Raw genomic sequence first — 12,381 nt, 5'->3', positions numbered from 1 at the left:
CAAGACCCCAGAAGTCTCTCCTGTGTCTATTCCCAATCACAACCTTAGTCACTCCCCTGGAGGGAAACATCCTCCTAATTGCTGTCATTTCCTTCTCTTCGTAGGTTTACCACTAATATCTGCATCCCTTACAATACTGTTTCGTTTTGCCTGTATCTGAACTTCATACAGATAGATTCATACTGTATGTATTTGTATGTGACTTCCTTCTTTCAATCAGTATTATAGTTACAAGAAGCTGTAGTTCATTCAGTTTCATGTGCCGTAACTTTTTTATCCATTCTAGTGTTGGGGAACAGTAGGATTGTTTCAGGCTTGGGGCTGCTAGAATAATTCTTAGATGAACATTCTTGTTTAGTGTTCTAATCCTCCATGAGTACGTAAGATTATCTAGTGTACACATGTAGAAGTACTTTTGTAGGTTGTAATGTAAATTAATAACAATAATAGCAGTAACAATGATAGCAAACACTTTATACTGTTTATTATGTTCAGGGTAATATTCCCAACATTTCATAAAGCTTAACTCATTTAATCCTCACAAAAATCCTGTGAAGGCAAAAATTGGTTCTTACGGAGCGTGGGGGGTGGTTAAATCTTACTTTTTTATGTATAAAGTCAAATGCTTAAGGTCATAGAATTAGAAAGATGGGATTCAAACCCATGTACAGCAGGTCCTTGAATAACTTCATTTCATTCAATATTGTTTTGTAACAATGTTGATGAGATGCCATAGGAACTTAACTCATGTTTATATCCATTAGCCTATGGTAAAATTGGTTTCATTATATGTCATTCTGCTTAAAGTCACAGAACCTATCCACGATGTTAAATGTTGGCAGTAGAATCTGTACTCAACTACCGCATCATAATGCAACAGTATTATAGAGCATAAACATCTTCAAATTTGTTAAAGAATGTCAAACTGTTTTCCAAAGAGGTTTTACTAATTTTACCCCAACTAGCAGGATAAGGGTTTCCATTACCTCCTATTTTGTCAACACTTGCTGTCATCAACTTCCTTATGTTAGCCAATTCAGAAGTTGTATAATGCAATTTCATTAATTTAAATTTGTGTTTCTCTATTACAAAGGAGTCCAAAGATTTTTTATGTTTACTGACCATGTAAATTCAAGTTTTTTGCCTATTTTCTATTGGATTGTATGTCTTTCTCATTGACATATCGGTGTGCTTTAGATGTTCTGAATACAGTCAGCCCTTCATATCTGTAGGTTCTGCATCCTCAGGTTCAACCAATTGCAGATCAAAAATATTAGGGAGAAAAAACTTACGTTGTTGCTGATGTATACTATTGTAGTTAGGCCTACAATGATTTTGTCTGTACTGAATATACACAGACTTTTTATTTCTTGGCATTATTCTCTAAACAGTATAATTATTTATCTAGCATTTATATTTTATTAGGTATTATAAGCAATCTAGAGATGATTTAAAGTAAAGATGTGTGTAGGTAATATGCAAATATTACACCATTTTATATAAGGGACTTGAGCATCCATGGATTTTGGTATCCACAGGGGGATCTGGAACTAATCCCCATGGATACCAAGGGATGACTGTACTATTTCTTTAGCCATTATTTGTGGTGCAACTATCTCTTCATAATCTGAGGCTTGTGTTTGCACACTTTACTGCTTTTGATGAAAGAGGTAACATGTTAATATATTCAGATTTATTCACTTTTTTCCTTTGAAGTTAAAGCTGCTTGAGTCTTATTTTAAAAATCCTTTCCTACCCCAATATTTTGAAGATATTCTCTATATTATATTCTTATATATTGTATTGTGTTGTAATTTTCCCTTTAATATGTCAATCTTTAAGAAACCTACAACCAATTCTAGGTACCAAAGTTTTTTTACACACAAAAAAAACCCAACTGTCCTAGAACCATTTATTGAAAAGTAGTCCTTTCTCCACTGCTGGGCAGGACTACATAACCAGGCTCCATGTAACAAAATGCTACACTACCTTAATAACTATAGTTATCTTCTGATATCTGGCAGACAGGGTAAGTCATTTACATCACTCTTCTTAGTGCCTTGGCTATTCTTGGTCCTTTGCACTTCCATATACATTTTAAAATATGCTTGTCAATTACTCGAAAAAAACCCCAACACCATCGGGAATTTTGATGAAGACTGCATCAAAATTACAAATCATTTGGGTATAAAGATATTTACAACATTAAATCTCAGTCTTTGAGCATGGAATACCACTTTAAGTCTTCTTTGGTTTCTTTAAGTAAAATTTGACAATATTCTCCAGAGTTTTGAACATCTTTTGTGAAACTGCTTTCAAAATATTTAATATTTGTTGATATTTTAATGATAGTTTTATAAATTTCCATGTTTGTTGCTGCTATGTAAAAATGCAATTGATTTTTCTATAGCAAGTTTTGCATGTAACAAACTTTGTTAAATTCTCATTCTAATAACTTGTAGATACCGTCCGATTTTCTACATATACACTATTATCTGAGGCTAAAGTTTTGACTTGAAAAGCAAGTCTTGTCTTTTCCCCAGACTCAAAGTGAAAGTTTTCAAGTATCTATCACTATGTTCGCTGCAGATGTTTGATAGAACCCCTTTAATTAGGTTAATGAAGTGCCCTTTAAACTAGTTTGTTAAGAGAATTTTTATAATGATTGGATACTGGATGTTTAGCAAATGCTTTTCAACACCTGATGAGATAATTATGATTAAATCTCCTTTAATTTGATTATGTGATGGATCAGTTTTTCTAACGTAAAAACAGCTTAGATTCCTGGCAGAAACCTGACCAGGTCGTGATAATTCATCTTTTGCTGGATTTGTCTAATTACTTAGCTTAGGATTTTGTGTCTATGTTCCAAAGTTAAATTGGCCTGTGATTTTCCTTTCTCATACCATCATATGGTATCAGGTATATTTGTTGATCTCATAAAATGTTAGGGAGTAACTAATGCGTTTTCTATTCCCTCTTTTTCTATTCACTGGAAGGACTTATGTTTAAAATTATTTATTTCTTGACTGTTTGGCAATACTCACAAAAGAAGTTGTTTAGGCCTGGAATTTTCTTTCTAGAAATACAGATTCAATTATTTTAATGGCTATAGAATCATTCTTTTGTCTATTTTGATAAGCTGGATATCTTCTAAATGTTACAAATTTACAGGCTTTAAGTTGTTCATAATATATTTAATGTCACAACAGAAATGGTTTTTCACTCCTGATATTGGGTATGTGTACCTGTTTTTTTTTTCTTAATTAACTTTTGCCAGGTTTGTCACTGCTGTCTTTTTTCAAAAATAAACTTTTGATTTTTTTATTCTCGAATCTTCATTTCCTTCTATTTCCTTTGAAATTATGTTATTTTTCTAATATATTTAGATGCTCTTCTCATTAATATTCCAACCTTTCTGCTAGACAAATTTGTCTATCAATTTCTCACAACTACTGTTTTTTCTTAATTAACTTTTGCCAGGTTTGTCACTGCTTTTTTCAAAAATAAACTTTTGATTTTTTTAGTCTCGAATCTTCATTTCCTTCTATTTCCTTTGAGATTATGTTATTTTTCTAATATATTTAGATGCTCTTCTCATTAATATTCCAACCTTTCTGCTAGACAAATTTGTCTATCAATTTCTCACAACTACTGTTTTAGTTAAAATTCATTAATTTTATTAAGTATTTCAGTTCTACTTATATTCTAGGAGCCATGAGGATTTCTTGATTGATATATGGGTTATTTGGAACTGTGTTAACTTCCTGCTTAATCACTTCCACAGTACTAATTTAAAATGATCCTCCTAGTGAATTGAACCTTTCATTATATGAAATTACTTTATCTGTAGCAATGTTTTTGCCTTAACTTTTTTCAGATATCACTATATCTATATCTGCTTGCTTTTGGTTGGTATAACTTTTGGCATCATTTTACTTCTAAACTTTCTGTATTTTATGCTTTAGGTGTGATCTCTTATAACAGCACGTAACTCCTTTCATTTTCAACATTTAACAATCCGCCTTTAACTGGATAACTTGGTTCATTTACGATAAATTTAATTTGATATATTTGGATTATATCTATTATCTCAATTTTTTCTACTTATCCTTCTCCTTTGTTTCTTTTTCCCTTTACTTTCATTATAATGATTTTTTTTCCTATTTCATTTTTCCCTTCTACTAGCTTGGAAGTTACAGACTCATTTCTATATAACCACCATTTTAGCGAATATCTAGAAATGAGTTATACACTAGAAATCACATTTATACTTAATCAGTTATCTTCATTCTCTTCCCAGACCATCCACACTTACAGCACTTACTCCATGCAATACTCTACCAACTTATATCCTTATTCTTGTGTATTTTTAAATCCCTCCTTTATTTAATACCATGAAACGTTATCATTCTATATGGTAAATGTTCCTTTAGATGAATTTTTACAAGCATTTTGATCCTTTGTTCCGTTTTCATCAACTTCCTACTATAGCCAGCACATCCTTTAGAATTTCCTTTAGTAAGAACCTGCAGGTGGCAACCTTGCTCATGTTTTGTTATCAGAAACTGTCTTTACTCCTATCACTCTTGAAATATATTTGGTGAGTATACAATTTTAAGTTGGAAATTATTTTTCTCTCACACATTAGAGATGGTCATACAACTGGTTTCTGGCTTCCATAATTGCTGTTGAAAAGTTAGCTAAAGAAAGGTCTCATTGATGTTGCTTTGAAGGTTATGTGACTTTTGTTTTGGCTGCTTTTATAAGTTGTCTTTAGCATTCTACTGTTTCAGTGTGATTTTTCTAAGTGAAGATTTCATATTTATCCCATTTGGGATAAATTTGTAGACTTCTGTCTTTCATCGATTTGGAAATTCTCAGCAATTCTTCAAATATTGCTTCTTCCTCATTATCTATTTGAAACTATTATTAGCTATACATTAGACTCATTGCTTTATCCCCCACTCGTTCATATTTTCAAGCTCCTTTTCTGTGCTACATACATTCTGGATAATTTCTTCCATCCTATTTTGCAGGCATTAATTCTCTTTCAGGCCCATCTGATCTTCTGTTCAACCTACGTATTGATTTAATTTTAGGTATTCTATTTTCCATTTTCTAAGACTTCTATTTTGTTCTTTTTCAAATATGCTAGGTCAGTTTTCATAATGCTTTGTTTCTTGCATTTTTAAATTTGACTTTTTTGCAACATATAAATATGTTTTATATTATGCATGTGCTAATTCCGAAGTTGTTTTCTGGTGGCCTTTGCTGCCTTTCATTCATGGTGCTAGTCTTCCTTGTACAGTTTATTTAAACTTTAGGCATTCACTTCCTAGGAAAAGTACTTGTGACTCTAGCTTCCTCCAAAGATTTCTTTACATCTGCCAGGCACTCTTCTGGGGCCACTAAATTAATAAGTTCCAGTACTCAGATGACTTGCATTTTGGGTGGCCTGCAACCCTGCACAAATACTGGAAGTTTGCTCTTGGCTCTCTCTTACCCTAGTAGCGCAGTCCTTAGGGGCTGGCTTTCGCCACCTCAGATGGACTCTGCTTTGTCTTCTGACTACTGTGTTCGGAAGGACAGTTAAAACCAAAACTAAAATGCACTCTCAGGCCGTTTCACTTAGATATTGGCCTTGTAAATTAATCTCTTAGGATACTGCCAATTCCTAGATACTTCTCAAAAATGCTTTTATATTCTACCTAAATGTTTTAGTTTTCAGCATGAGAACTGCTCAGGGTAACATAGTCTGCCACATTACTGAAAAGGAAATCTAACATTTTTGTGAAAATTTATATTTTGTAGCATCCTTTTCTTGCTTATCAATGTTAGCAAATTTCCCATGTTATTAAAAACTTTGTAAATGTAAATTTAAATTGTTTGGTTATATGTTATCACAACTCACAACCTTTCTGGAATTTAGGGAAATTGTGTTATTCTAAAATTTTTAGTCTTAAAAACCAATTCTGATAACATGTATATATGAAAAACTGTCTACATTTCTGATTTTTCCCCACTTTAGGAAAGAATCCTAGAATAGAATGGACCCAAAAAGTTATATTTAAAGTTCTTAATACATATGGCCAATTTGTTTCCAACAGTTGTATCAGATTCCCCTCAAACACTCCCCACCCATAATGCTAAAATTAAAATGCTAATTGTGCTCTCACTATAACTGTATAATCCAAACATATCCCCCACTCCAAATTTCCAGCAGGAAAATGTTATGATCACTTACATATCAGTAAGGTGATATTTGCAGCCATAATGTATTAAGGAGTCTGTCGAAGACATATAACAGGAAGACACTACAGAAAAAAAAAAAATGTAAAGTATCAGATAAGCAAAGGAATCATTATGAGATAGTAAAGCAGTAGTGTGTATCAGCTTTAACTGTGTAACAAACCACAACGAAACTTAGTTAATTAAGAGAACTGCCGTTTATTTAGTTTATGATTGGCAGTTTAGGCTGGGGTCATTCGTTTATCTGCAGTTGGCTGAGAGCTGGCTGGTCTAGATGGCTTCAGCTAGGCTAGTTTACTTCTGCTCCATATGATCTCTCATCCTTTGGTTGGCCGGTCTGAGCTTTTTCATATGCAGCTGGCTTGGTTTCCAATAGCACAGGGGAAAGTGTACAAGGTTCTGAGGCTTAGACTCCAAGTTTACATGTTACTACCCACATTCTTTTGAAAGAATCAAGGCCAGTCCAGGTTTGAAGAATTGGAAAATAGATGGAATTCTTGATGGGAGGACCTGCAAAGTCACATTGCAAAGGGCAGGGGTACCACAAACAGTAGAGAACGACATTTTTGCAATCAACCACGTGGAATTGTCAGAATTGCTGAATACTGAGAAAGACATCTCTTAAGAAATGACATTTACGCTGAATTATAGAATTCTTAACTGGTGAACGGGGTATATGTTAATATTGTTCACTCATTGAAGAGGAAGAGTAAGTTTTATTTTAAGTGCGTCAGAAATGCCAAATAGAATTTCAGAATTCTGAAGTTCTGAAATAAGATTTAGGTTGGTGTTATAGATTTAAGAGTATAGCTAATATTTGATGTGCAAAGTAAGAACTCTGAAAAACCAGAAAAAAGTTATAGCCTAAAGGAGAGTTGGGCAGTATACAAAACAAGCAAGAGTGGTAGAAAAGCGGTTAAGAATAGTTAATACTATTAAGCCTCACAGGAGCAAATACAAATCAATTTTTAAAGAGCTGACCTATCATGCTGTACACCTTAAACTTCTACAGTAATATGTGTCAATTATTTCTCAATAAAACTGGGAGAAAAAAATCTGATATAAATGCAACGTATTCCTGAAAAATGATCACTTCAGAGATCTCAGAGTAAATATCCACAAATAAAAATACAAGTTGTTTTAGTAATATATTTTTAAATTCATAAACATTTTGGGATGCGAATGGGATTACCATTTAATTTATCCACTTTAGAAATCAACTTAAGTATAAAAAAAATTTGAGTGTTTTTATCTCCCTAACCATTAAGCAATAAAAGAGACTCTCAAGATAACCACAAATTATTTAACTACAGACCATATAAGGGGCCATTTGTTATTAACGCTGTAGAAATGAAACTTTCAGTATAACAATGTATTTAAATAACCTTGTTGAAATTTCACATCTATCACATGATATATTTATCTGATGAAGCTAAAACTGTGAGGCTAATGCTTGAACAAGTACAGCATTAAAAACATTTATATATTAAAAAAGGTTCTGGCAAAATTCCACAAGTTTGTCTATTTTAGAGCCATTCTTCCTTGTTTAATCCAAAAATCAAATCCCTTCCATTAAGTACTATTACTTCGGTAATGTAAAGTTCCATCTACTAGTGATCCTGATATATATTTCATTAATACCAGGCATTAAAACAAGGGGCTCTGGACTTTAAATGCTTTGTTAAGCTCTATCGTACAGACTAAAATTTTGGTTTTCTAGACTCAGTGATACTAAATTGCCGATTAGGTTTTGTGGCTTCTTGCATCAGCTCCTGCAGCTGTCCAATTTGTTCATCACGGAAGTCATCAAGTCTTTCTGCTGGTAGGGCAGTTCCAAAACATGCTTTTTCAGTCGAGTTTTGTCTATTTTCATTAGCTTGTTGCCAGAGCACTGCTGCATAAACCTAGGAAAAAGAAAAGTTATAGATATAAAATTAAGATCTGTACTTATTTAATGTCGGCAGACTTAAAAGATTCTAATTCCACATCATTTATTTTTCTCCATCACTGAGTCTTCTGCCTTTAGTGAAAAAGATACAAAACATTCTATAGCTGTGTCTTTACTAGTCAGTGATCATTTCAAATATTTGTAGCATTTTAAGAGATTAATAGACTTTTAGCAAAGTTCTTAAACTGGAAAACAGGGGTGAAAGTGGTCCTTGGAGAGGCTTTAGGAACATGTGTAAACCACGCAAAAATCACATGCAAATCGTATGGACATGCACACTGTTCTGAGGCCATCACTTTCATTGGATTTTTAAAAAAGGTCTTACAATGGGTCTCAAAGTTGACTAAGTTCATCCCCCATCTTCAATTTAAAAACTAATGTGGATCACACTAGAGAAAAAATACTTTTCAAACCTTTGAACCTTCAACATTTAACAACCATCCTTGTAATGAAAAAATACATTTTTCATGCTGTGATTTTTCTCTCAATCAGCATCTTCAGCTTAATATTCCAACTTCCATTCTTTTGCACAAGTGACACTTTTTTGAAGCAACTTGACTCTGACTCTAAAATCAATCTTTTAATCGGGCAGGAAGTACCACTGTATTTCAGTTTGTGGGTAAGTGAATGAATTCATTAACTCTACATAATTCTGCTACTTCATCTGTGGTTTAAGATAAATTGCTTACAACTGCTGGAAACTTTAATTCCAGACATTTCAAACCTTTACCTGTGCTGGAAATATTCTTGTTTTACAGATATCCATTCCATATAATAACAGTAAAAAAACTGCACACACTCTAAGTTTTATCAATCTCACTTCTAAGTATATGCCACAGGGCAAGGTTTCTTAAACCTTGCCACTGTTAACAAATCAGACAATTTAGATAATACTTTGTAGTGGGGTGCACTGTAGGATGTTTAGCAGCATCTCTGGTCTCTCTAGCCACTAGATGCCAGTAGCAACCCACCCCCACTCAGTATTGCTAATCAAAAATGTCTCCAAACATTGCCAAATGTTCCGTAGCAGGCAAAATTGTGCCAGGCTAAGAACTATTGCCCTAAAGATTTTAAAGCTGCTACTATAAATATGTAAAAGAAAATATGGTCATAATGAATGCATAGATGAAAAATCTCCCCTGAGAAACTAAGAATCAAATGCAGGCTCTAGAACTCTAAACTTCAATATCCAGAATTTAAAACAAAATTCACCGAATGGGCTTAATAGCATATTAAAGTTAAAAGAAGACAGGTTCAATAAGGACGTGGTTCCATAGTGTAGCAGTTAGCACATCTGCTTTACACGCAGAAGGTCCTGAGTTCGCACCTCATTGGAGCCACGGTCCATGGTCTACGGCCATGCCGCCCTGAACAAGCCCGATATCTGATCTCGTAAGCTAACAGAGTCGGGCCTGGTTAGTACTTGGATGGGAGACCACCTAGGAAGACCACCTGCTGTAGGCATAAATAATAATTTTTAAAAAAATTATCAGATAATTAAAAATTATCCAATCTGAAAAACTATTAAAACTGAACTTAAAACAATGATTCGCGGTACAATGCCAAAACATCTACCATTGGTTTTAATAAAATCCCAGAAGAGAATGAGGCAGAAAAAAAATTTGAAAACTGAGTATCTGAAAAATAAAAGTACATGTTCAAAAAGCTTAGCAAGCTCCAAGCAAGATAAATACAAAATGAGGCCATGCCAAGACATATCAGTAAAATTATTGAAAAAGGCCAACAAAGGGAAAATCTCAGGAAATTTATAAACAGTATGAACATTTGTAGTATAGATTTAAAAATAGAAAATATATATTTATTATTTACAAATATAAATATATAAATACATGCCAAATATATAAAAATAAGCACGGAAATACACATACCAAAATCAGGATACTAATTACTTCTAAGGACAAGGAAGGGAAGAAAGACTTGGATAAGGTTTTAGCTGTATTTTTACCATTTTACTTACTTTTTAAAAGACTGTTAAATGTGGGTAGTGTATACATAAGCCTTTTACAACATTTCATTTTTCTTATATTTTGAAAATTTACATAATTTTACACTTATAAATTTATGTATAATTTCAGAATATTTCATTAGGGTATAATATGAAATATTTACGGTAACAATCTAATGCTTCTCATAAACTCTTGTTTCTTGAGGAAACTAGAAATACATTTCACACAGAAGTGTGAGAAGATTCCAGTTCAAGATGGCAACATAGGAGGCGACTGAGCTCCCCTCTTCCCACAGACACACTGAATCTACAACTACATATGGAACAATTCCCTGTGAAAGAAATCTAGAAACTAGCTGAGCAACTCCTACATATTGGGCAAATGAGAGAAAAAAAAAAAAAACTGCCATCAAAACAGGTAAGAAAAATTGAAATAGCTGAGCAACTCCTACATATTGGGCAAATGAGAAAAAAAAAACAACTGCCATCAAAACAGGTAAGAAAAATTGAGTCTTGCCATAAACCCCAACCCGGCAACATACAACCAGAAGGAACTCACAGCTCCCAACTTCTCCCTGAGAGAGTAAGCCCCCAAACATCTAACTCTTAAAGCCAGCAGGGCTTGCATCCATGAGACCCACAAGGATATAGTGAAGTAAGAAATAGTTTTTAACAGGTTTGTATGAATTCACTGTGGCTATTCCCCCAGGGCCCAGAACAGATAGCAGACTGCAACACCTTTTAATTCTATGAAAAGAGACCCATTTGCAGCTCTTAAAAGCTACAGCTTGAGGAGCAGGCTTCTAATTTAACACAGATCCAGGGGCTAACTGCAATGCAGAGACCAGAGAGGCTGGCAACTGCCATCTTGGCACTCTCCCACGGCCCCACCACAGGTCACCAGTGTCTCTGTGCATGAAGCTTGTGCACGTCTGGTGCCATGCCTTTTGTGGCTGCTGCCATGAGGACACATCTCTGGATATGCTTGGCTCTAGTAACCAGTCGGCTTGTGTTCACAGGTTCAACAGGATAGTAGCAAGAAAGGAAACAGTTCTTAACTGGCTATCACACCAGGACTTAGTACAGAGGGAGGAGACAGAAATGCCTATTTCCCCTAGCTTTCCCTGACAAGAGATATTTGCATACTTCAAAGACTGCTGCCTGAGGGTCCTGGTTCCAATCAGCCTGCATCTAGGTACTAAGATCCTCTACTTTGGGATTCTGATATGTCTTGCACACCCTCCACTACTGGAAGTCACTAAGACAAAGAAGGCTGCTTAGACAAAGATTTGAGAGAAACAATTTTATGACAGGGTTGAATGATAAGGTTCATCACCTACACAAGGCCACTCCTTCAATAATGGAAGAAGTAACTGATTAGTACATAAAACCAACAAAAGGAATCAAAGAAAATGAAAAACAGCAATACATTACAAACAAAAACAAGATAAATCCCAAGAAAAACTTTAATGAAATGGAGATTAGTCATTCACCTGATAGAGTCAAAATAATTATCATAAAGATGCTCACTAAGGTCAGGAGAACGATTCATGAACAAAATGAGAATTTCAACGGAGAGAAAATATAAGAAAATGCCACACACTGAAAAAACACAAAAACTAAACTGAATAACACAGAGGGGTCAACAGCAGACAGAAGGATCAGCAAACTCAAAGACAGTACAGTGAAATTCATCCGATCAGAAGAGCAAAAAGGAAGAAGAGTGAAGATTGCTTAATGGACTAACAGGACAACATCGTGCAGATCACTATGTGCAGAACAGGGGTCCCAGAAGCCGAAGAGAGACATAAGGGGGAGAAAATTTATATGAAGAAATAATGGCTGAAAACTTCCCTAACATGGGGAAGAAAACAGACATGCAGATCCAGAAAGTCCAGAGAGTTACAAATAAGATAAATCCAAAGAGACACTGACGCATTATAATTAACATGTCAAAAGTTAAAGACTAGGAGAGAATCTTAAAAACAAGAGAAAAAACTTGTTATGTATAAGGGAATGCCCATAAAACTACAGATTTTTCAGCCGCAACTTTACAGGCAAGAGAGGAATAGCACAATAAACTCAGTGTAAAAAAAAAATTACCAACTAAGAATACTCTACCTGGCTAAGCTGTCCTTCAGAATTGAAGGAGAGATATAAAGGTTTCCAGACAAGCAAAAATTGAAGTTCACCACTACTAGACAAGCCTTACAAG

The 12,381-nt window shown here is 34.3% G+C and overlaps 1 protein-coding gene across 2 annotated transcripts in view; it reads right to left on the bottom strand.

Annotated features, from left to right (window-relative positions):
* Positions 1–6,430: 6,430 nt before the first annotated feature.
* Positions 6,431–12,381, bottom strand: part of SDHAF3 (succinate dehydrogenase complex assembly factor 3) — a 50,703-nt gene continuing 44,752 nt past the window's right edge. For both annotated transcript variants that reach the window (XM_006911928.3, XM_006911929.3), the window contains exon 2: positions 6,431–8,156. In XM_006911928.3, coding sequence (XP_006911990.1) covers positions 7,953–8,156 — 204 coding nt within the window. In that variant the 3' untranslated portion in view covers positions 6,431–7,952. The remainder of the gene's footprint in view (positions 8,157–12,381) is intronic.

This window comes from Pteropus alecto, unplaced genomic scaffold (assembly GCF_000325575.1).
Source record: "Pteropus alecto unplaced genomic scaffold, ASM32557v1 scaffold21, whole genome shotgun sequence".
In the NCBI taxonomy this organism is placed as follows: Eukaryota; Metazoa; Chordata; class Mammalia; order Chiroptera; family Pteropodidae; genus Pteropus; species Pteropus alecto.
This window is presented reverse-complemented; position numbering and strand designations above follow the sequence as displayed.